The sequence below is a fragment of the Barbus barbus genome (assembly GCF_936440315.1).
Source record: "Barbus barbus genome assembly, chromosome: 1".
NCBI lineage: Eukaryota > Metazoa > Chordata > Actinopteri > Cypriniformes > Cyprinidae > Barbus > Barbus barbus.
The window spans coordinates 18,690,224-18,716,676 of NC_136729.1; the positions used below are offsets into that span (position 1 = coordinate 18,690,224).

Consider the following 26,453-nt stretch of genomic DNA (forward strand, 5'->3'; position numbering starts at 1 on the left):
TTTCAGTCAGATTTCAATTTTATTCAGAGGAAGGAGACAAATGCCTCACTTCCAGTTTTTCTGACTCATCGTGTACTTAGCAGAGTCAATCCCCAAATATGATGGTGTTGTAAATAACTGCCCTGCCGAGTTACTACTCTGCTCTTCTGCCATTGTAAGGGCATCAAATGTATGCTTGGCACAGTTCACATGTCACCATGGTTACTGAGACTCAGGAGTGGCACATAGGCATAGGACAAAAAGCTCAGTGGTACAATTGGTGGTCCAGTGCCACTTGGATACGCTGGAATGTGGCCCAAAGAGGGAGTAGAGAGGTATGTGGGCTACTACTGTAAGAATAGGGAGGCACCCAGGCAGCAGCCTGACATCTATGGGAATCTCTCCACAGTACATTGAAGGTCTGGTTTTGGTTTATTTTCCTGGACTTTTAGTGTGAACTATTGTTGTGGCTAAAAATATGATTGAATGATTTTTCTTGTTGGCTTGAATGATATCCTGCTCTCTCCCTTCTTTTTATTTTTCATTTATACTAACATTTCCTCGTTCAGGATTTGAAACATATTTGATGTTTATGGAAAACCATTTCCAAGAAACAATGAAAATGTCCTTTTATATAACAGTTAGTGTCAGTCTTCAAATCTGATTGGCTGACCAGCCTTCCAAGATGCTGGGACTTTTCACTGTTTGTTTGTGTCACTCTGCTCGTCTGTGTTTGTAAAAACTGATTAGGCCTATCATTAGGTTTCTGCAGGTTAAATCATTACAATAATAGATGGTGGAGCAATAGGGTCTCTCAGCAAACTTCCAAGGGGCCTCAGGATGACTTAAGTCAAGTCGGGGAAGTCGTGGCCTAATGGTTAGAAAGTCGGACTCGTAATCGAAAGGTTGCGGGTTCGAGTCCCCGGCCGGCAGGGATTGTAGGTGGGGGAGTGAATGTACAGCGCTCTCTCCACCCTCAATACCACGACTGAGGTGCCCTTGAGCAAGGCACCGAACCCCCAATTGCTCCCCGGGCGCCGCAGCCCACTGCTCCGGGTGTGTGTTCACGGTGTGTGTTCACGGTGTGTGTGTGTGTGTGTGCATTTGTTCACTTGTTCACTACTCACTGCTGTGTGTGTGCACTTGGATGGGTTAAACGCAGAGCACCAATTTCGAGTATGGGTCACCATACTTGACAATACGTCACGACTTTACTTTTTAAATGTAAATTAAATAGTACTTTAAGAATTCTTTTATATATATTAAAATAATGTAACTCTAATCTAAGTTGAAATGCTTAAAATCAAGATCTAAAGTATAAAATCATATTTCTTCCCCCATATTTCTTCTGGAATCATAAAGTTTTAACAAATTTGTTAATTTAATGTATGGACGCTCCCAGTTTCTGGAGCCTTCCAGGCAAATTTTGTTGAGAATCACTGACCTAACCGATTTCTAATGACAGCGATTCATTCAGGAACGAAATACTTCTGCATGTTGCTTGAGAACGCAATGGTCAATTCTGCTGTGGCTTCCTTTGGAACAATTGCCGTTGGCTGAGCAAAAATTAACACAGAAACTCAAATACAGTGGTGTGAAAAAGTGTTGGCCCCCTTCCTGATTTTTTTATTTTTTTGCATGTTTGTCACACTTTAATGTTTCAGATCATCAAACACATTTAAATATTAATCAAAGATAACACAAGTAAACACAACATACAGTTTTAAATGAAGGGTTTTTTTTATGAAGGGAAAACAAAATCCAAAAGCCACATGGCCCTGTGTGAAAAAGTGTTTTTCACACCACTGTATTATCTACTCTAAATGTAAAGGTGCAGTCACATTTAACATTGCTATTGGCAAATTGCAGGCAAATGCAGCAATTTCATTAGGAATCGTTTGGGAATTTTACTTGAGGATAAATGATTTTCCCATTTAGGGTACTTCGACCTGTTTACACGGATCGACAAAAACGCTGTATTATACTTGGCAGACCAGTAGTCAGTGAAGTCACTTTGTAAAGAAACACCATCATTTTCAAAACCTTGCACTTTAAAAGTCGCTTTTAAAAAGTTTGCGTTTTAAGACTTCAAAGCGCTGTTGTCTTGTAACTGAACAGCACATCAAAAAGTTTTACATTTTTGGTTAAAAATAGTGTCACATAAACACCCCCTAGATTTTGCAATGGGCTCAAGTTCACAATAGGATCAAGAGAAAGACACAATACTATTGACAACAGACAATGGATTTTTGGCCCACAAATTTTTTTTAATGTGAGCAATGACATGCTCAGTCATGTCAGGTCTGAAAATAACCTGCATAGTGAGGTTAATATTTGGAACAAAAAAACTTGCGTAATATTACTTTGCTAGTTTCTTTCTTTGTTCTTTTAAAGTTTAGGTATCTATGGAGAATTGGCTTGCCATTCATTTATTTATGAACTATTTTGAGTTAACCTTTTAGAGTGAGAGAGATTCTCTTCTCGTTCATTACGCATTCTGATCATCACATTGGCATCGAAAAAACACAGAAGACCAACTCTCACTAAGAATTATGTTGTTTATTATTTTGAATATGTTCTAGCCCACACAAAAAATTTATGTGTGTGGTAAATCTGTGGTTCTCAACTGGTGGGTCATGACCAGTGGTATTTTAGTATCATTGAGGTGTGCATTTAAGAAGAAAAGTGAGAATAAGTGTAGACTATAAGGAGATAATAGCAGATGGCTGATAGCATATGGGACAGCAGCAGTTTTGTCTCCTCCTCACGGCAAACCACTTATTAGACACACAAAACCAACCCTTCCCATTAACAATATACTGATCCAATTTATTGATTTAACCAATAACACGGCCCTATTGTCGCTGTATCGTGAGGAAGAGGAGGGCAGCGGTCAAAAAGAGAGGGAGCTCTTAACATGAGCATAAAAGTGGATTTTAAATGCTCGTGAATGGCTGCATGCTAGAGACAGAAGGGATCCGTCCAATGCGGCTGACCACCGTGCCATCATGAATGTCCCATAAATGGAAGCGTTGTTAGCCAGCGGGAGGGAAACCCTTTTCCCAGAGTACACTTATCTACATTTGGACTCTCTGCTGAATGTCATTAACATACTGCTCCTAACAAGAACAGTGAAGAGCATAGTCAGACTTAACCTGATGAATATTCATCAACGGGTATATGGAGAGGGATTGGGTGGGGGGGTGGGGGGGGGGGGGGGGGGGGGCTAAGGAAAGAGAAGGATGGCAGAACGAGGGAATGGAAGGACAGAGGGAAGGGATTAGATGGAGGTAAAGAAGTATTGTTGTATAATAGATAACAGTGAATGCAAAATTTGGGGACACAATAGAGCAGAGGTGGTAGAAACAAAGAGAGGAAAGGAGGTTTAAAGGATTCTAACAGAAGAAAAATGGGCTTCACTTTATTTTGATGGTCCCTTTAACACATTCTGTTGACTATAAATAACATTGCACCAACATATCTGTTAACTCTCATTAGAGTGTTGGTAGAGTATTAGTAGACTGGTAGGGTTGGGGTTAGAATAAGTTGACATGTAATTGCAAAGTTACTTATAGTAAGTAGAATGTCTGTTGGGAGACCATCACAATAAAGAGTTAGCAGATATTAAGCAGACGGTCTACTAATGAGAGTTAGTTTGCATATCAGTTTGTGTGTAATAATTTTTAATCTTTAACATCCTAGGCAGATGAACAAGTTCAACCCGACTTCCCGGAAATGTTGGGACACTTTTTAAATTTGAATAAAATGAAAACTAAAATAATTTCAAATCACATGAGTCAATATGTTATTCACAATAGAGCATAGATAGCATAACAAATGCTTTAACTGAGAAATTTTTAAATTTTATGCACAAAATTAGCTCATTTAAAATTTGTTCATGCTCACATATGGCTTCATTTTTGCATGATAGAGCTTTAGTTGGCATCTGTAGATGGCACGGCGGATTGTGTTTACCGACAGTCGTTTCTGGAAGTATTCCTGGGACCATTTAGTAATATCAATGACAGAATCATGCCGATGAGTGATGCAGTGTCGTCTGAGGGTCCGAAGACCACAGGCATCCAACAAAGGTCTTCGGCCTTATCCCTTACGCACAGAGATTTGTCCATGTTCTCTGAAACCTTTGATGATGTTATGCACTGTAGATGATGAGATTTGCAAAGCCTTTGCAATCTGATGTTGAGGAACGTTGTTTTTAAAGTATTCCACAACCTTTTTATGCACACTTTCACAGATTGGAGAGCCTCTGCCCATCTTTACTTCTGAGAAACTCTCTAAGACATCCCTTTTATGTTACAGACCTAAAGTTTAAACATTTGTTATGTTATCTATGTTCTATTGTGAAAAAAACATTGGCTCATGCGTTTTAAAAGTCTTTTAGTTTTCATTTTATTCAAATTTAAAAAACGTCTCAACATTTCCAGAATTTGGGTTGTACACCACTGTTAAAAGATTTAGGGTTAATAAAAAATAAATAAATGCTTTTGATTTTTCTGTTCAAAGAAACCTGAAATATATTTTTTTCCACAAAACTTTTAGGCAACACCTTTGATAATAATGTTTAAATCAGCACATCCGAATAATTTCTGAAGGATCATGTGACACTGAAGACTAGAGTAATGGCTACTTCAGATTCACCATCACAGGAGTAAATTAGCCAGCTATTTAAGCTGTAACAATATTTTACAATATTATTGTTTTTAAGCATTTTTCATAAAATAAATGAAGCCTCTGTGAACATAAGAGACTTTTTTGAACAGTGGTGTACATTTAACATGCCGATAAGGTCTTTTCAGATTTCAGTCCCACTGGAGGACAGAGAATGACAGAGCACACTGACATCACCTGTAGTTTAGTGACAGTGTTTTAAAGAGAGTGAGAAAACTGCGTGCGAGTGCTTGACAATCGGCACATACAATTTGAATTCCTGACTCCTTGTGTGCAACTCCACCAGTTTCTTGCTCACTATAGACATTGGGAAGTGACTGGCATGTCACTCCTTCCTCTCTTTAGGATAACTCCTCAGCCTGTGTCTCGCTTAGTTACCTCCTTGTTAAAATTACATTATTTCAGTAAAGTATCAAGATTTTCATAGAAACTGCAATTAGAAGAAGGGGGACGATAGATTACAATGAGAGTAATGACAGGTAGCAGCCATATCACCCTGTAGCCCAAGACTGGTTGCCTATAAAGCTAAGCAGGGTTGAGCCTGGTCAGTACCTGGATGGGAGACCTCCTGGGAAAACTAGGTTGCTGCTGGAAGAGGTGTTAGTGAGGCCAGCAGGGGGTGCTCACCCTGCGGTCTGGGTGGGTCCTAGCGCCCCAGTATAGTGATGGGGACACTACACTCACCTTCGGATGAGACGTTAAAACGAGGTCCTGACTCTCTGTGGTCATAAAAAATCCCAGGATGTCCTTCGAAAAAGAGTAGGCGTGTAACCCCGGCATCCTGGCCAAATTTGCCCATTGGCCTCTGACCATCATGGCCTCCTAACCATCCCCATATCTACTGATTGGCTTCATCACTGTCTCCTCTCCACCAATAAGCTGGTGTGTGGTGGGCGTTCTGGTGCACGATGGCTGCCGTCGCATCATCCAGGTGGATGCTGCACACTGCTGGTGGACGAGGAGATACCCCCCTTACTATGTAAAGCGCTTTGAGTGCCTAGAAAAGCTCTATATAAATGTAACGAATTATTATTATTATTAGTAAAACCTGGCTTTTGTCCTGCAGAAGACAACTCATCCATGCTTTAAAAATGTGAAAACAGATGTTAATCACTGAGCATGTACAAATATTTATTAAACTGATTAACAGATGTCATGTGAATGCATTAGGGGGTTTCTTTCTCAACATAGTCTAACTGGCAAGGTACACCTTGCTGGGCATGACATAGATTCACACATTCCTCAAATATTTTGGTCCATACTGACATGACAGCATCTCGTAGTTGCTGCAAATTCATTGGCTACATGATGTGAATCTCCCATTCCACCACATCCCAAAGGTGCGCTATTGGATTGAGATCTGGTGACTGTGGAGGACATCTGAGAGTATATACACACAGTGTTGGGGAAGCTACTCTGAAACTGTAGTTTGACAAGCTACAAGCTACTCGTAAGTTAAAGTAGTTAAACTACAGTCAAGCTACCCTTTTGGAAAAGTAGTTAGCTACACTACAAGTTACTATCAAAAAGTAGCTAGCTACATTGAAACTACTTTTGATTTTTTTGAACAACGTATATTATAAATAACTGAATAAGTGTCTGAGGAATGTTTTAAGTAAAATATTTAGTGTTTAAAACAATGCAATACAATTATGATTTCAAAGAGTATTGTTTTATTACACACAACACTCAAATATCTCAGACTGTTACAAAAAGTGTAACCTTTCCTTGTCGTTTCTTTGAGAGACATGAACTTGGACAAATAAGGCCATGGGTAATTAACGTTAGTTGTTTCTCCATCCTCCAAATCTGCCGCCACGTCTTGCTCCATCATGGATAATATGGGTGTGTCAACCCACTTCTGTACGTCAGTGAACCGTTAGCCGCAAGATGCGTGATTAAACAACAGGTGGCGGTAATGGCAAAAAATGAGTTTGTAATCTAACAAGAAGAATATCCTTGCATCGCGCTGATTCGCGCAGGCTCGACAAAACGCAATGTAGCTTTTGCTCGCGCTACACCGCTACTTGCTGCAAAAAGTAGTTAGCTACTGGAAAAGCTACACTGTTTAAAAAGCAACTGAGCTACTGCCAAGCTACTGAAAAATGTAGTTAAGTTAGTAGCGTCGCTACTTGTAGTTAACTACTCCCCAACACTGTATACACATTACACTTTGGGCTATGCTGTAGTCCAGGGGTCACCAAACTTGATCCTGGAGGGCCTATGTCCTGCAAAGTTTAGCTCCAATTTACCTCAACACACCTCCTTGGAAGTTTCAAGTATACCAAGTAAGACATTCACCATTTCTCAAACGGAAGGCTGCATCCTCTGGAGGTCGCATTTGCAGGCTGCATACGTCATCAAGCCTGGTTTATTTCAGTTAGCCGAGCATTACATTTGTCAAAAGCATATTACAACAATTTACACTTAACTAAGAATAATGGTAAAATTTATAACTGTTAATATTCTAAAATAAGGCTTAGTTCACACTGCAGGTCTTAATGCTCAGATCGAATTTTTTGCTGAAATCAGATTTTTTTTTTGCACTGCTGTTCACATTGTCATTTAAATGCGACTGCCATCAGTCTCATGTGTGAACCGTATATGGCCCTGAAGTGACCCGCATGCGCAGAAGACGACGTGACGTCAGACACAGCGCACTGTGTTTGCGGAAATAAAAATGGATGCTGTTAGCATGTGGTTAGCAATTTTTAAGTTAATGTGCAATCGGAGCCTAAATAATCGGCCATTGTGATTTTAATCTTTCCGCCTCCTCCAGCGCAGAATTGTGATGTCTGTCACATTTCAATGACGTAAAAATCGCATGAAATGCGACATGGCCGTTCAGACTGAAGTCTCATTGCAAAACATCAGATATGTATCCGATTTAGGATCACATATGAAAGTGGCCTGGGTCTGATTTGAAAAAAAAAAAATCGGATTTGTGCTGTTCAGACTGTCATAAGAAAATCAGATATGGGTCACATTTGGGCAAAAAAAAAAAAATCGGATTTGGGCCACTTTAGCCTGCAGTGTGAACTAAGCCTATGATCTTCTTTATGACGCATGCAGCCTATAAATGCGACCTCCGGAGGATGCAGCCTTCCGTTTGAGAAACGGCCATTGATTAGCTGCTTCAGGTGCGTTTGATTAAGGTTGGAGCTAAACTCTGCAAGACCGTGTATGGTGACCCCTGCTGTAGCCCATCTGCTTCAAGGTTTGGTGTGTGTTCAGAGATGCTGTTCTGCATACCTCGGTTGTAACGAGTGGTTTAATTTATGTTGCCTTTCTATCAGCTTGAACCAGTCTCGTTATTGTCCTCTGACCACTGGCATCAACAAGGCATTTTCACCCACAGAACTGCTGCTTACTTTTTCTCTTTTTCTGACCATTCTCTGTAAATCCTAGAGACGGTTGTCTTTGAAAATCCCAGTAGATCAGCAGTTTCTGAAATACTCATAAGCCTGACCGGCACCAACAACCATGCCATATTCAAAGATACTTAAATTCCCTTTCTTCCCCATTCTGATGCTCGGTTTGAACTTCAGCAGACTGTCTTGACCATGTCTAAATGCATTGAATTGCTGCCATGTGATTGACCGATTAGATATTTGCATTAACAAGCAATTAAACAGGTGTACCTAATAAAGTGGGCATTGATTGTATGCAGTGGTTAACAGATGCAGAGCCCCCTACAGACAATACTTCCAAAATGCACCTAATAACAAACCCCTCAATGGAAGAACTTCATATTATCTGTATGTTTTAGATTTGACTTTAGAAGGCAGCAGACACTGCCTAAATGACAGTTTAGCATAATAATGTAGAATGATTTTTAATTTAGTAATAAGCATATTGCGGTCATTGTATTATAACAGTTGCAAACAATGTTTGAAAAATTAAAATGTAAAAACAGTTACAGAGATGTATACTTAAATACTACTTTAGGATTAGGGAACAGAAAAAAAAAAAAAAAAACAGCTCTTTCCCTCTAACAAATTAATTTTTGCAGTCTGATGTCATTACCATTCATCACAATAACACCATAGAACGGTCTGGACAGATGGATAATTTATAACTTTATCAATTAACTTCAATTTTAACATTTAAAAATAATTAAGTTGTGATATTTAATGGTAAAATGCTGTAAAATCTGTAACGGTTATTCTTCTAACTTAATTAGGCATTTGGTCTTGAACTTTCGAAGTGACCTATCATACATTCATTTCCTTCAGTCTAAGGTTACTACTTTTCTCATTATAAATGAAGCTGACTTCATCCTTACATTCAATAATCAGAATCAAAGGTGGACTGGAAACAACCAATTCTGGAAACAACAGACTCTTTCACATCAACACAGAAGAAATAAGATAAATACTTATAGAATTACATGTTTCACATTTCTGCTTTTAAATCTTACTAAATGGGGCCCATTCACTTCCACAGCAAGTATTTCAAGTTACCTTGATATTGCTTTTTTTGTTGAATCTGGGATTCAATCTGAATGATCTTTTGTAGCAATTAATTACAAATGCTGTTGATTAAGCTTAACTCGTTCTGAACTCAAAACTCCTTCGACATAACATGCATTGTTTAGCATTAGTATCTAATTATTTCAAATAAAATGCAGACCTGAAATACAGAAAAGGTTGAGGTAAAGTCAAATCAGATCACTCTCTTTGGCAATAAGAGTATTTGTTTAATTTATTATTATTATGAATTTGTTTTTGTAAGTGCTTGGGCAGTACAGCAAAAACATTTTTTAAATGCTAAAAGGGGCTATAATCAACTGGGTACAGTACATACATGAGCAAAACGTATGCTCCCAGAAGCACAAGACCAAGACAGAGTTCAAAACAATAATATAAATATGGAAAAGATATATAAATAACTCTGTTATAACTAAAACCACATTTCAAAAGTCTTCCTTCTTTTACAAGACAAAAGAGAACATGAAGCAGGTTAGATATCAACAGTTTCACCATGCTGGATGCTCGCACACGGTCATCTTGGCATAAAAAACCCTGAGTAACCTATGAGATCAAGTCACAAAATAAATTAATTCAGTCAACTTTGGGTCGTGATGTTGTATCTTGAGGATGTGATCACAGGATGTGACTTTCAAGACGTGTAATCATCTGCAGTTCAGAATTCGGTGACCATTGGCAGTGGACTTTTGCCCAATCTTTTTGAATACTTACTATTTAAATTGAGCAATTCCAGCTTTATGAATATAACGTATATTGAAATATATGTTTAAAAAACATGAGACTACATCGACTGAGCATACTTATGTAGTGGAGTGCAGAGATTTATTTCATTTTTGAAATTACAATCTTCAAGAGAAAGTCAAATGAAGATGGAAATGTTAGATATTTATATTGCAAAGAGGCCGGATATGATTAAACACAATTACATAAACATGCAGTTTTGTTAAAAAAGTACATAAATAGATATACTGTGTAAAAAATGGTTATGTCCATGACACAGAACAATTTGTTAAATACAAACAACCTTGACAAATACAATCCCATTTATTTTATTCAGGCTTAAATAAAGCCTGAATAAATTTCACCTGTTTGAATGTGAAGACAAGTCTTGCTAGATCCGCAAGTCAGCGGGGGGTTTTTTGTTCTTTTTTTGGCTATGCAATGACATATCTGAAGTCATTATGTCTGTACATGTTTAAATCATGAATTCAAAAATAGTTTTACATTCATTTATGTATATATCTACATTCTGAAGGCCAAATGTAATCTGGAATTGCCCAATTTATCTTTAGTGTTGTTGTATAGCAACTGAATTTTAAAGTAAGCTAATTTTGTAGGATAAAAAAAAAAAAAAAACAGTTTACCAGTGTAGGGCATCATCATGTTTTGTTTTGTTGGATGGCCGATTCTAGGTGAGCTGATGGGGTTTGACAGTGGCAGGAGTGAGTGATCCAAACTACTGTTGTTTGCACTCTGCAGGCTGAGGATCCCCGGTCTGAAAAAAAAACATAAAACAGAGATGGGGAAAGGAAGAGAGAACTTTTTTATTCAATACTTTGATACAGTATCTGCAACTGCAGGAGGAGTGCAAGAGAAAGAGGGAGATATATCTTCATCACAGAAGAGTGGCTCATGAAAGCACATTTACACTGACGTGTCTCACTAGGCCTTTGTAGCACCAACAATGTGAATGCAGTCATTAATTAAGATAAAAGCGTCAGGGAATCTAAAGTGAATCACCACTCTTTTGTACTGCAGATACATCATCACTAAACGCGAGAAAGTGACTTTCACCACAGCCTGATCCACCAAAAGAAAACGTGCTATGTCTGAAGCAGTTGCTTTGCATGAAGGGGTCATATCACGACGAACCAAATCTCACTTCAACTTTTGAGAAAAAAAGTAATTTTCAGAACTCAAAACTTCTCAAGTGTAAACAGATCATTTATTGATGTAATAAGCTGCTAAAAAAAGATTGTTTGACAATCTGACATTGTAAACCCCAAACATGAACATATCCAATTCAATTCATGTTTATTTGTATTACACTATAAAGTGACTAAAAGGGGCAAGAAAAACTTATTTAAGACTGTTTTGGTGGTGTGTGTGTGTGTGTGTGTGTGGGGGGGGGGGTAAAAGAATGTACACTACCAAGATAATGTTAATTTAATGTTTTAAAGAAGTCTCTTATGTGCACCAAGTCTGCATTTATTTGATTAAAAAAAAATCTGTAAAAAGTAATAAGGTAAAATATTATAACAATTTAAAATAGCTGTTTTATTAGCTGTTTCTGTTTTAAAATATTTTGAAATGTAATTTATTCCTGTGATGTCAAAGCTGAATTTACAGCAGTCATTACTTCAGTCTTTAGTGTCACATAATCCTTGCTGAATAAAAGAAAGAAAAAAAAATCTTACTGACCCCAAACTTTTGAATGGTAGTGTATGATATGATCCCTTTAATATTAGATATAAGACAAGAAACCCCAGTACTGAAGCACTCCAGGATCAGGCTCTAATGTCAGTTTAGACCTCAAGTCTTCCATGTCAGTGCATGGTGGTAAAGTCACCTTGAATGGGTGGATGTAAAGTTATAGCAAGATATTATGTATTCAAAAGAGGATGCCACATATCTGAACTGGAAAAGTACTTGACCTACTAAATACCATCAATAACTATTAAGCAAAATACATTAAGCAAAATGGATGGAAGGACCTTGTCCAAAATTCTCTAACTAATACAACAGCTGTGATTCTGTCCTCTTCTCTTTTCTGTTACAGTCCTATACTGAGATTTTGGGCAAGGCCTTAATGATATGGCTTAGTATAATGTTACAGGGTGCAGTAGGGATGGGATAGCAGACACAAAGAGAGGGATGAGGCCGAGAGCGATGTGTGAAGACAAAGTTTAGAATGGACTCATGACATTTCTTTCTTACCTAGAAATGTATGAGGTGAGAATGACTTATGCCTGTCACTAGGGCAGGACAGCAGGTAGAGAACAACCACAATAATTATTAATCATCAAACATGCAAATAAACCACAAATATTCATCAAAAAAAAAAAAAAGACAGAAAATTTAAATTACAGAGACTGATGAACGCTGAACAAAGAGAAGTAATTCCTAATGAAGTAATGAAGTAATTCCTTTTTTGGTAACACTTTAGAATACTGTTTCTTACTGCATAACTAAGGAATTATTGAAGAACTGACAGGTAATTATTCATTAACACTTAACTCACTACTGTTAACTACTCAGGAAGATGTGTTAACTAATCAGTATACAATACAATTTTATGATTGTGTTAAGTAACAGTTAGCTAATCAATAACTAATGCATTCTGTCATACCTCCTGAAGAACAACTATTAATTATCTACTAGTTAAGAATTATCTACTAGTTCAAGAAAAATAACTATGAAATAACTACTAATGAACATTTATACACAAATAGTCACTATAATAATCAGGTTGTGGCCCACAAATCAAGTACTTGAGTAAAAGTACAGATACCCCAATAAAATATTACGCCAGTAAAATTATAAGTAGGCCTATTCATTTTCAAAATTACTTGAGTAAAAGGACAAGTACAAAGTACTACTACAGTAGCAACTTTGTTACAGTCCACTGCTACTATTATTAACCTATAATGGTAATGAAATATGCATTTTGTTTGCTGCACACCCAAAAGGACTCATTACTATAATTGTACATAACGAGGGGTGAGAACCAGAAGGGCGTAAGTGACATTTTGGGTGAAATATATATATATTATATATATATATATATATATACACACACATATCAAATGAATGATGAGCTCTTTCTACTGGCAAAAGTATACTGTCATCCATGAGTGTACAAATTTTTATTATTAAACAATTGAAATCAGTGCACAAATGGTAAATTTTTGTTTTGGCCCTCCTGTAAAGTTGGTGAAATGTCACTTACGCCTTTCTGGTTCTCACCCCTTATGTTTTTGCCTGTATGGTAAATAATTGTCTTGTGCACATATTCTGTAGGAATTCTGCTTTGGAAAGGAACCCCAACTCCACTGTCTTGCCATAACGATCTATCTTACTACAGATACAGTACTCTGTAAAATGGTGGTTTGTTAATTAATTCATTTATTTATTTACCGAAACACTGGAATGAAGCTGTTGGGTCATATTTGTTTTTTTGTTTTTATTCTTGGGTAGTTTTTGTGTTGTGTTAACGCCTAAGTTAACACAGGGAAGTTAACTACAGTTTCCCTGAGCCCAGCTCCGGCACGAGTAATTAATTGTTAAGTAATTACTAAAGGTTTCACTACATTTTCATTTTAGAATAGGCCTACTGTTTCAGGTTCGAAATAAGTCCTGCACAATTATTTGATAATTCTTTATTAATTACTAATGGGTTACCTGTATTTTCACTTTCCCTCAGTCCTTGCCTTACATACAGGAATTGAATTAATGGTAATATGATATGTTGAGGAGGCACACATACAGTACTGTATATAAAATATAAAAACTAAGCTAAGTTATCACAAGGCACTGGAGTGGTGGTGGGGTTCCTATCGGAAGCTGATTTCTTACAAAACAATTCACTACACAGGCAAAACCTCTATAAAATTTATTGCATTTATTTATATTGCACTTTCATACCGCTACTACTATTACTGCTAATAAGATTTATATGAAAGGGTCACAACTCAATGTAATTGTGTATGACTGTTCATTAGTAGTTACTTCATAGTTATTTTTCTTGAACCTTAACTAGTAGATAATTAATAGTTGTTCTTCAGGAGGTATGACAGAATACATTATTTATGGATTAGCTAACTGTTACTTAACACGATCATAAAATTGTATTACATACTGATTAGTTAACACATCTTCCTTAGTAGTTAACAGTAGTGAGTTAAGTGTTAATGAATAATTACCTGTTAGTTCTTCAATAATTCCTTAGTTATGCAGTAAGTAAGGAACAGTATTCTAATTATTTTTTAAGTAATTTCAGTTCAAGTTAAGATCTAAATCCACACTTACCTTGGAATCTCCCTCCTCTTCATCATCTTTGTCCTATTCATCTTGGTCCTATTTCACACAAAACAGAGAGCTAGTCTACATAATTGAACAGAATATCATAACACATCACTGATTTCAACTGTAAATTTCCATAAAACACTGATTCCTCAATTTATCTTCAAAATATATAAAGTGAACTCACCTCCTCTTCACCCTCATCCAGTTCCTCCTCTTCAAGCTGCATGAACAGATGCAAACAAATTAATGTATATTACAAATAATTGCACACAAAAAAGAGAGTTAGTCTACATAATTGAACAGAATATCATAACACATCACTGATTTCAACTGTAAATTTCCATAAAACACTGATTCCACAATTTATCTTCAAAAGATATAAAGTTGTCACGAGTTTGTTCTGTTTTTGCCATGTTTTCCGTTGACCCAGTTTCCCCGATTGTTTAATTAGCTCCTCACCTGTTTCTGTTCTCCCTTAATGATGACCTGCCTTTATAAACCTGTGTTCTCCTCTGCTCCCTTGTCTGCTATTATTTGATGTTACACGTTGGAAGCTCTCATTATTAAAACCTCTCTATTTGTGGATACTCCTGTCTACCCTTGTGTTTGTTCTGCCTACCTGGAGGCCCGTACCGTAACAGAATAGCAGACCGAAACAGTTTTTTCTTTTTGCGGCGTTTTTCTTTTTGCTCCAGCCCCATTCCCGATCCAGAGCCCAGCCAGCCCTCACCAACTCGCTGCACGGAGGTTTCGCCAGAGCCCACCACAGTCGCAGAGCCTGAGCCGGCCGCGAGGATAGAGCCGTCACCGCGGGAAGTGACAGAGCAGCTCATTGCCTCGGGAACCGTACTCGACGCGACTGACCAGGTGTGTGAACCGGCAACATCGTGCGTCGTGGGAGTCTTAGTGGAGATCGAGGGAATGGAGGAATCCCCAGCCCACGCTTCCACCGCTGAGGGTGAGCAACAGCTGGTTTCTGGAAGCTATTTTGAGGAACTGTTGGACCTCTTCGAAGAAACTCTTATTGACTGGTTTGGGGAGGCATTACCCCACTCTGAATCCCCTGTGTCTCCACTGGTTCCGTCCAGCCCTGAATCTCCTGCGTCTCCGCTGGTTCCGTCCAGCCCTGAATCTCCTGTGTCTCCGCTGGTTCCGTCCAGCTCAAGTACTTCCGTGTTCCCTCCCAGCCTCCCTCTCCCGCCTCCTCGGTACCAGTCAGCCAGTCCTTCAGTCCTCCCTCAGCTGCATCAGGAAGGCCCCTCAGCTCATCCTCAGCACGCCATGTCCGGTGGATCGGTTGAGCTTCGGGTCTCCCTGCAATCTGCCACCTCGGGGTTGGAGGATCCACAGTCCTCGCTTCCAGCCTGCGAGACCCGGACTCCACCTCTGCCCTCCGATCCATCGGCTCCACCTTGGCTCGTGGCTCCCTCATCTCCACCGTGGCCCCTCACTCCACCAGCTCCGCCGGGCTCCCTCGTCCCTCCGGCTCCGCCTTGGTCAGTCGTCCCCCTGCCTACTCCACGGAACTCCACTCCTCCAGCTCCGCTTCGTCCCTCCATTCCTCTGGCTCCGTCGGGTTCCTCCCTCCCTCTGGCTCCACCGTTGTCCTCTGTCACTCCGGCTCCACCGCATCACTCGGGATCCCCGCCTCCGCCTCACTCGCCTGAGCCGCCGGCTCCGCCGTGGCCCTCCGGCCCATCCGTGTCACCCTGGCTCTGCGGCTGCTCTGCTCCATCCTGGGCTCCTTCTCCACCGGCGCCATCTCCGGCAGTCGGCCCCATGGTGTCGGTGGTCCCATCCCCACCATGGCTCCTCCCGCCATCGACTCCGCCGTGGGCCGCCATCCTGGCTGGCCTCTGGACTGCCATCTGGCTTCCCCTGCTCCTCCCACCCTCCACTCCCCCTTGGACTCATTTTTTTGGACTGTTTTTGTTTTTTCCTGCTCCCTATTGCCCGGATCCCTCCTACTCCATGCCCGCCTCCTGAACCCCCACCCTCCCTCCTCTGTTGGTCTGCATTTTTCGGTGCGAGGACGCACCGTTCCGGGAGGGGGCGAACTGTCACGAGTCTGTTCTGTTTTTGCCATGTTTTCCGTTGACCCAGTTTCCCTGATTGGTTAATTAGCTCCTCACCTGTTTCTGTTCTCCCTTAATGATGACCTGCCTGTGTTCTCCTCTGCTCCCTTGTCTGCTATTCTTTGATGTTACACGTTGGAAGCTCTCATTATTAAAACCTCTCTATTTGTGGATACTCCTGTCTACCCTTGTGTTTGTTCTGCCTACCTGGAGGAAAAAGTGAACTCACCTCCTCTTCACCCTCATCCAGTTCCTCCTCTTCAAGCTGCATCAACAGATGCGAACAAATTAATGTATATTACAAATAATTGCAGCTACTCTGTTAAACCATAGATATCATAAGGCTAGAAACAGTCAAGAAATACGTACACTTTCATCATCCTCTAGGGCTTCTCCTGTGAAATACAAAACTGCTCTCGGAACGATTCTTTCCCTGAAGAAATGACCGATTTCAAAGTCTGTGGCTAAAGTGTACTCCGAATCCTCATCCTGTTGAACACAAAGAAAGTGAGCACAACTTTTCTGATCATTTGAAGACAAAAATGAATTCTGATTATTTCTACTTCTCTGAAAAGATTCTTTCAAAACTTTAACCACTCATGTCTTTCAGAAGAAATAATGCTGGATAACATCTTATTTTTCTTAACTAAAACCAGAAAGAATAAAGAAACAAAATACTCACCAACTCTTTATCTGGTGAAACTAAAAGAAAATAAATATTTGTGACTTCATGCAAAAGAGTAGGCCTACAATATGAAAACACTTACATGAGAGAACAAATACTGAAGAACTAATATTAAAGAACCATAATTATCGTGACACACTATATCGCTCGTGCTTCCTCTGCCTTGCAGTGCAACTTATGATTTCCCAATGTGCAATTCAACCTACTGGTCTCATTCTCCTGTTATTAGCATTTATAAAAGTTCACACGCACATCTACCTTTAATAGGGTTGAAAAAGTTGAAAAAGGAGTCATTGGGCACTTGTTTGGTGATGACCCTCGCTGTCCCCCTGCCTTTATGCTTCTGTTTCTTCTTGATCGTTTTTACCGTCACATCTTTGCCTTTGCGCCAATCAATTTCACACCTGCCAAAAGAAGAGAGGAATAATGAAAAAGTGTAAAAATCTGCTGAAAATCTGAGCAGGTATTGTTTGAGAAGTGCTCACCCCTCACAGTCGATGATTTCCGGTCCCTCAAATGAAAACGGATCCTCTGCATCTGGCTCCGACTTCATCTTGTATACTTTTGTGAGGACTGTGTTGGTGAAGTATTCATTGGGTTCAAAATGGAACTCTAATGTGAAGCTCTGTGTTAGAAAAAGGAATAATGAAATACATTTATAAGTACAATTAAAATGATCCGATTTGTACAGCAGTTATGACAAGACCTTCGGTTTAAAAAAAATCAGTTCACTGGGTTCACTTTAAAATCAACATAAAACCTTCAAATACTGTCCTTACCATGGGCTGATCAGGACCAGAAAATATCACTTTAATATCTTGAAGATGTTTAAGTATTGGTTCATCATGCTCCTGTCGAGACCAAGAGCATTATGGACAGAACAAATTCTCTTTTCATTTCAAATGTTCTGGAAAATATGTGGTATTCAAACATTACCCTGTCTTTTCATGAAATTGCATTCATAATATTTTAATAAATGTATAACTGTATTCACATTCACATAATATAGTTGCATATTGTCTGTACAAGGTTACAGGTAAAAGAAAACATTAAATAACCATTACTCAGAAAAGAATAGGGAAGTCTACAGAAGAGAAGGTCTCTGTTGAATATCTAATGTTCTGCTGGTTCACCTGCAGCATATCACTCAACATGTCCACACTCCGGAATATGGCGAGCCAAAACTCTGGAATTCCTTTGGGTTTCTCCTCATTAGCATCTTCTGTCTTTTCTTCTATAGCAGCTTTCTTCTTCAGATCTTCCTGAAAAAAAAAAGGTTTGCCTCAGACTGCTGCTCTTCTGTCTGATTTCAATGCGAGTGAACAGATGATACTCACTGCTAATGCATGAGCTTCCTCCTCATGGTCACTCTGCCATTCACACTCCTCATCAGTGGGTTCCACTTCTCCAGAGACAATGTTTCTCCTCTGGAAACACACAAAAAGCTCACTTGCGAAAGAGTATCATATTACCCATCCAGACAAATGAAAGGAGTCCTCATATTGAGCTCAGGAAATATTCTGTGCTTTGGAGCCATACTGAAATCTACAGTGCCGTGAAAAGGTTTTTGCCCCCTTCCTGTTTTTTTTTATTTATTGCATATTTGTCACAATTAAAAGATTCAGATCATCAAACAAATTTTAATATTACACAAAGATAATGCAAGTAAATACAAAATGCAGTTTTCAAATGATTATTTCATTTATTAAGGGAAAAAAACGTACCGGGCCCTACGTGAAAAATGAATTACCCCTCCTGTAAAATCATGAAAGAACTATCATTAACCACATTATTTTAGAAAACAGAGTTAAATTTCACTAGCCAAACGCAGGCTTGATTACTGCCAGATCTCAAGAAATCACTTAAATATAACCTGTCTGACAAAGTGAAGCATGCTTAAAAAGCAACACATCATGCCGCGATCTAAAGAAATTCAAGAGCAGATGAGAAACAAAATAGTTGACATGCCTCAGTCTGGAAGGGGTTATAAAGTCATTTCTAAGGCTTTGGGACTCCAGCGAACCATAGTCAGAGCCATTATCCGCAAATGGAGAAAACCTGGAACAGTGGTGAACCGTCCCACGAGTGGCCGGCCTACCAAAATTACTCCAAGAGCGCAACGACAATTCATCCAGGAGGTCATACAAGAACACAGAACAACATCTAAAGAACTGCAGGCCTCACTTGCCTCAATTAAGGTCAGTGTTTTTGATTCAACAATAAGAAAGAGACTACGGAAAAACGGCATCCATGTGAGAGTTCCAAGGCAAAAGCAATTGCTGACCAAAAAGAACACAAAGGCTTCTCACACTTGCCAAAAATATCTTGATTATCCCCAAGATTTTGGGAAAATATTCTGTAGACTGATGAGACAAAACTTGAACTTTTTGGAAGGTGTGTGTTCCGTTACATCTGGCGTAAAACCCAACACAGGTTTTCATAAAAATAACATCATACCAACAGTCAAACATGGTGGTGGTAGTGTGATGGTATGGGGCTGCTTTGCAGCTTCAGGACCTGGACGACTTGCCATAACTGATGGAACCATGAATTCTGCACTCTATCAGAAAATCCTGAAGGAGAATGTCCGGCCATCAGTTTGTGACCTTGGGTTATGCAACAGGACAATGATCCCAAACACACCAGCAAGTCTGAATGGCTCAAGAAAAACAACAATAAGGTTTTGGAGTGGCCAAGTCAAAGTCCAAAGTCCAACTTAAACAGTCCATTCATGCTTGAAAACCCTCCAATGTGGCTGAATTAAAACAATTTTGCAAAAAGGAGTAGGCCAAAATTCCTCCACAGTGATGTGAAAGACTCATTGCCAGTTATTGCAAACGCGTGATTGACGTTGTGGCTGCAAAAAAGTGGCACAACCAGTTATTAGATTTAGGGGGCAATTACTTTTTCACGTAGGGCCAGGCAGGTTTGGAAAGCTTCTTTCCCTTAATAAATGAAATCATTATTTCAAAAGTGCATTTTATATTTACCCGTGTTATCTAAGTGTTACAAATATGCAAAAATAAAAGAAAAAAACAGGAAGGGGCAAAAACCTTTTCACGGCACTTTACAGAACATTGAGGAACAGATACTGTACACAGTACAAATGATGTTTAACTAAATGGCAAGAATTAAGCACTATATTTTTTCCAGATTTTATAAATTCTAAAAAGGTAAAAATATAAATAAATGGAACAAATATAGTAAAGCACATACAAAGTATGCAATGGCTGTGGCATCTTTATATGAGAACACTAACAAAGACTTTCAATGCATATAAGAGCAAATAAACATCTTTTACAATTCTTATTAAAAGACGCTATAACTACAAGATTTTCATTTAATCCCAATTTAACAGTAGTAATCTTGGGGTTTTGCCATAAAGTTAATTACTTTATTTAGTTTGCACAAGTATCTCCCTTTCTTTTGTGTAGCAGCCCTGTGTAGGTTGGCAAATGTATTGCTCATAATCTTTTTTTCCTCTTTCAGGGACTTTCTAAAACTATTAAATCAAAGTATGCATTCTCCTGGTTTGAATGAAATCTCTTTAAGAGTGCATCACTTCTGAATTCCCTGAATTTTCTCTCCACTTGCTTTCCCCGCCATTTACCTGAGAGCTCATTTTATGGAAAATCCAAGGTCTACTTTAGACTGACACAATGCAGCCTCATCTCTCATTTCATACTTGGGCCCATCTTCAGCAGGTCTGTCAACACTACATTAGCTGTAAGTACTGTCTGAGATCAGATCAGAATAGTTCAAAAGTTTGGGGTAGTTTAGTAAGATTTTTTCATGTTGTTTGGTCTTTTTTATGCTCACCAAGGCTACGTTTATTTGATCAAGAATACAGCAAAAACAGTAATACTGTGAATTTATTACAATTTAAAATGTTCTATTTCAATCTATTTTGTTGTTATTTATACATGGTATTTATTCCTCTGATGGCAAAGGTGAATTTTCAGCAGTCTTCAGTGTCACATGATCCTTATCCTAAAATGTTATTTGGCGCTTAAAGGGGTCATATGATGCTTTTTTTAAAGATCATTATTTTGTGTATTTGGTGTAACAGAATATGTTGACATGCTTTAATGTTCATAAAACACATTATTTTTCAAATACTGTACATTATTGCAGTTCCTTTATACCCCGCCTTCCGACAAGTGCAGTCTGCTCTGATTGGCCAGCTGACACAGTGCATTGTGACTGGCCGAACACCACAAGCCGCATCAGAAATGTAACGCCCCTTTCCATAATCGCAAGCTTCAGCTTTCAAAATTAAAGTAAAGACAGTTAATAATGTCTTTAATCATGGCTTGGTAAAACTAAGACGATTTCTGACGGGCTGCACACTCCGCTGTGATGTGACCCTGTCTCTCTTTCTCTCACACACACGACGCGCAAAACTCCGCATTTAAACAGTCAATAGCAAATACTTAAACTAATAACAAAACATACAATCGTGGATTCAGAAGTGCCAGATTGTCATGCCAAAGTCAAAATTACCTCCTCTCATAGGTTCATGAAACGGTCGTCCATAAAATGCGTTGCTGTTCTGTTGTAAGTAATCTTAAAGGGGTCATCAAATGCAAAATTCACTTTTCAAGTTGTTTGAACATAAATGCGTGTTGGAAGTGTGTGTACACATCCATCCTATAATGATTTAAATCCACCCAGTGTTTTTTTTTTTTTAAATCCCTATTTTAAAATGCCCTTTCTCAAATCAGGCTGTTCTGAGGTTCCTGTCAGAATGATGTAGTTCTGTACAGACCACTCCCACAAGAGTTGATTGACAAGACCATTTTAACTTAAACCCGCTCTGAGTGAGCTGAGAGCTGTCCGCCTCCGGTGCAGGGGAAGACAAGATGTCTCCAATTAAGGGATTGAAGTGTTTAGTTGTTGGATGTAATAATGATTATAGCAGTCATCATTTACTCCGGACATCTGAGCCGCTGAAGACGCAGAGGATTAACTTTACTTTTGCTTTGAAGTGAATGTGCTTATCCTCGATCTACATAAATTTGTCTATGTTCGCCCGAATCATTCGTGATCTAGCTTTATCTACAGAAGAAGTGAGTATAAGGGGTTTTTATGAATCTTTGCAAATCGCCTTCCCTAATAATGTGCTAGTAAGCCAGTTTCGCAGCTGAAGTTTAGTATGTTCCATAGACATATACATATAATATATATACCTAGATGCCTCATTATCGACTGTTTCTATGGGCCGCGATATGTAAGCCATCTGCCATTTTTGGAACGGTCTGTGAATCTTGAGTGCATTGACTGTGTGCATCTACAACAGCAAGTTATACGCTTGTTTATCTTTGAATATTCATTGATTATTATGCTGATTGCGAGATGGCTGACGCGTCAACGTATCTGGAGCGGTCGAATAGGGAATCTACATCTACAGTTGAAGTCAAAACTTTACATACACCTTTCAGAATCAGCAAAATGCTAATTATTTGACCAAAATAAGAGGGATCATACAAAATGCATGTTATTGTTTATTTAGTACTGACCTGAATAAGATATTTCACATAAAAGATGTTTACATATAGTCCACAAGAGAAAGTAGTTGAATTTATAAAAATGACCCCGTTCAAAAGTCTACATACACTTGATTCTTAATACGGTGTTGTTACCTGAATGAACCACAGCTGTGTTTTCTTTTGTTTATTGATAGTTGTTCAGGAGTCCCTTGTTTGTCCTGAACAGTTAAACTGCCTGCTGTTCTTCAGAAAAATCCTTCAGGTCCCACAAATTCTTTGGTTTTCCAGCATTTTTGTGTATTTGAAACCTTTCCAACAATGACTGTATGATTTTGAGATCCATCTTTCCACACTGAGGACATCTGAGGGACTCATTTGCAACTATTACAGAAGGTTCAAACGCTCACTGATGCTCCAGAAGGAAAAGCCATGCATTAAGAGCCGGGGCGTGAAAACTTTTGAACAGAATGAAGATGAGTACATTTTTCTTGTTTTGCCTAAACATCATATTTTTCATTTAGTACTGCCCTTCAGAAGCTACAGAAGATACTTACATGTTTTCCAGAAGACAAATTAAGTTAAATTTACCTTCATCTTCAAAAAGTTTTCACGCCCCTTTCTATGCACATCAGCTTGTAACACTCCAAAGTGAAAGGAAAACTTGAAATCGCATCATATGACCCCTTTAAGAAATATTTCTTGTTATTATGAAAGATGAAAAACAGTTGATGTTTAATTTTAACATTTTTTGTGGTAAAAGAGTGGTGTACAATTTTTCAGGATACTTTAATGAACAGAAAATTCTAAAGAAGAGCATTTATTTAAAATAGAAATATTTTGTAACAAATGTCTCAATGGTCACTTTTGATAACTTAAACATGTCCTTTCTGAATAAAAATATACATTTATTTAATAAAATTAAAACTGTAGCATATGTAAATATATAAAAGCATATAATATTATAATGCTAAGATAAATACATAGATACACACACACACACACACACACAAAAACCCAACTCACTTTGTCAAATAACGGTTGATAAAGAGTGCTATATTTTCTCTCCAACTCATGCACCTCCTTGTAAAACTTGGCTTCGATCTGTGTGCTGTTAACCTGAAGATTCTTTAAGGCATTGACTCTTCTTTTCACAGACTTTGGTAAGCTGAAAAGAAGTTGGGAGAGGAAGAGAAGAAAGACATGGTGTGAGCAGATGGGTGTCCGGTACTGCACAGCTGGACCAGTGCATTTCCCTGCTCTCTGGGGTCAACAGATGGGTTTGAAGTAAGAGCATGAGATACAAGATCACTGTTCATATCACATTGCAAAATGTGCATAATCTCTGATAACTCGAGTCACACGCTTCACGCGAAAAGCAAAGATGTTGTTATAAAGTGTGCGCCGAAATCACTGAATCGGTTTTATTTGGTTTCAAAATAAAAGTGGCTTGCTAGCCAGCACCCTTTCCACAAGCGTGTTTGGTCTTGCAGTGTTCACGCACAAATGGATTATTGCTGTTTTGTGCAAATATTGTTGTCTGTGTCATCGTTTTCATGACCACTACAACTACAGCCAAACTCAGAGAGTGAATTAGCCTTCACAGGTGAGTGACCTCTCTCTGGGCATCGTCAAGCTGACACATACAAAGAGATACATAGATACACACCATTAGGACTGACTTCTCTGTTATAACCTAACATGCAGAGACAGAGTTTTTACAGTTTTTCCCCCTTAGATAGATGGTTATATTACACCGGCAAGGTTGTCTCGCTACGTAACATGAGGAACAATACAAATGCAATGTCCAGTTTTGAAATTCCACACAGGAAATATGAGACATCCACTTAGGAAATAGTTTTCTCAAGATAGGAAACAATAAAAACATGACAGTGACATAACCAGACCATGACCAGAAATAACAATGAGGGTACAAAATGTATGTTTGCCCTGTTAGTCTCTTTGGTTCCAAGTTATTAGTTTGGTTTGTAAGAGAAATTTGCTTCATCTTTCAAACATTTAATCTTGCTTACCTGTCCATGATGGAAGCACTATGTGAGGCACTTTCTATTTTGTCCTGAAGAGATGCCAGTGCTTGTGGGTTCTGCATCGCCTGGTCGCTCACCTTACCTGAAAATAACATGCCATCACCAGCATAAAACAAATGAATCGATGGCAAAATCAATGCTATTTATGACTATCAACTCTCAAAGAACGTTTATACTGCACACAGTCCTTTCCACAAACAGACATCCATCCTAAAGGAAGCATAAAATTATGTTCAGAACCGTAAAACAGCACTATTGTTTCAACATTTTTTGTTTCGCCTTTGATACTGCTTAGTAGGTTTGTGAGATTGCACAAATTTCTCAAAAGAACCTGAGACAGTCTTTTCCATTAAATCATTGACAGCAGTGATGTGCTGAAGCTTCATGAAACTTTTACACTGAAACATTATACTGGCTTTTGTTCGAGAAGCACCCTGAATCCAAAAACTTATTTACAAGACAATTTAAGTAACACATAAAATCAAGTTCCCTGCCAGCTCATAAATGTGTTAGCATTTCAAAAGCTATACAGACTTTACAAGGAATAGCTCACATGAAAAATATAAGGTTGCTTGTCAAAAACAGTACCAGGAATTCATATTTTCTATACCTTTGGCTTCATTGTCAGCATCCATTTTGATACCACAGGTAAAATATTCTGCGAAAAACACAAAACGTACAACTTTAGCTTATCTAAAAGAACTTTGTTTTTTTTTTCCTGATTGGTAAAGACAAAATTACATTAACTTGAAATTTCATTCATATTTATTGAAAACAAAACTCCTTCATATTAAAAACAGATGATGCTTTGCACAACCAAAATGACAGTGTAATGAACCTAAACTACCAAAATGCAGAGTCAGAAGTTAATAATTTAATTAGGGAGAATAATTGCCTTGTATCATTATTATATTACTTAGATAAATATTACTATTATACGACTATAATAAAACAGATAACTTAGTATTAGCCACTAATAAAAATAATTATAGGAATTCTAATAAAGAATAACTAATAATAATAATAATAATAAAGTACAGAAATATTTTGAAAACTTCTTAGCTTGAAAAGATCCCAAATGCATGTTTTATTAATTTACTCTTTTGGGGTAAACTTTGCTTTCCATGGCAAATGCTGGTAAGGCAAATTCAATCATTCCTTATTTCCATGAATCGATACGTTTACGTTTCTAATGTTTAGCAAACAGCAAAACTGCAAAGATAAAAATAGTAAAGTAAAGTACAAACTGATGTGTTTGTGTTGACGCCCATCCGAGATACACTCTCGCTAGCAGTTAGCACGCTAAACTAGCCACATCCAGACCATAACAGATTAAATCAGAGCTCATAATCTCCACAACCACCAGTTTAGCACAGGTGATGGAGGGGGACATAACAGCGACAGAGGACAGACACTGGAAGATCTCCAAACCAACACTGAAGAAGGGTTAAGTGTAAATATCACAGGCCAGCAGGCTAACAGACCCTCACAAAACATTCTCCGGGTGTCAGCTTTCACTATTTCTGCTACGGTTAACAAGTTACATGGTAATTGTTTGTTAATTGGCCTATAAAATGTTTTAATTTGTAGCAAGTCACTCGCAACTTTATAAAAACATAGATGGCATGCAGTGAGAGCACAAGCAGCACACTAATATCATACATTTACAATAATCCAGTCTGCTTGACGTAAACTAGACACTCATAACATGTATTCCAAGGTAAAATGCAAAGAATAAAGTAATATTTTATTTAGGGAGATTGCTTTTCTTACCTGAATCAGCGGGTGTTGTGCTGCTGATGGACTCAATCCAGAGCGCATTGCTCCAATAATATACTCCGCCGGGTTGAATCGGTTCTTTGGCGTGTATTGTTCAAAAGAACCGATTCTCTTAAATGACTCGGACATCAGCGATTTTTATTTTTTTTTATACTACCTTATGGGCCCTGAGTCTGACATCAGTGAGTAGCATACCA

At 38.4% G+C, this 26,453-nt stretch overlaps 1 protein-coding gene across 3 annotated transcripts; it reads right to left on the reverse strand.

Annotated features, from left to right (window-relative positions):
• Window positions 1-8,488: 8,488 nt before the first annotated feature.
• On the reverse strand, window positions 8,489-26,337 carry LOC306874530 (nucleosome assembly protein 1-like 4). 3 transcript variants are annotated; one of them, XR_013784639.1, is made up of 17 exons: window positions 26,251-26,337; window positions 25,088-25,135; window positions 24,463-24,559; window positions 23,456-23,597; window positions 18,281-18,370; window positions 18,077-18,205; window positions 17,723-17,794; window positions 17,429-17,568; window positions 17,202-17,347; window positions 16,941-16,960; window positions 16,628-16,747; window positions 16,488-16,523; window positions 14,368-14,403; window positions 14,187-14,234; window positions 12,096-12,133; window positions 10,523-10,653; window positions 8,489-9,701 (listed from the first exon to the last, which is right to left on the reverse strand). XR_013784639.1 is itself a non-coding variant. In XM_079424652.1 (15 exons), exons 2-14 carry the CDS (start codon window positions 25,110-25,112, stop codon window positions 14,220-14,222), a joined length of 1,068 nt encoding a protein of 355 aa, XP_079280778.1. In that variant the 5' UTR covers window positions 25,113-25,135; window positions 26,251-26,337; the 3' UTR covers window positions 10,311-10,653; window positions 14,187-14,219. The 3 variants fall into 3 exon arrangements, 1 of the variants encoding a protein (XP_079280778.1); XR_013784640.1 differs by lacking the exon at window positions 12,096-12,133 and having other exon boundaries at window positions 9,350-9,701; XM_079424652.1 differs by lacking the exons at window positions 8,489-9,701; window positions 12,096-12,133 and having other exon boundaries at window positions 10,311-10,653.
• Between the last annotated feature and the right edge of the window lie 116 nt (window positions 26,338-26,453).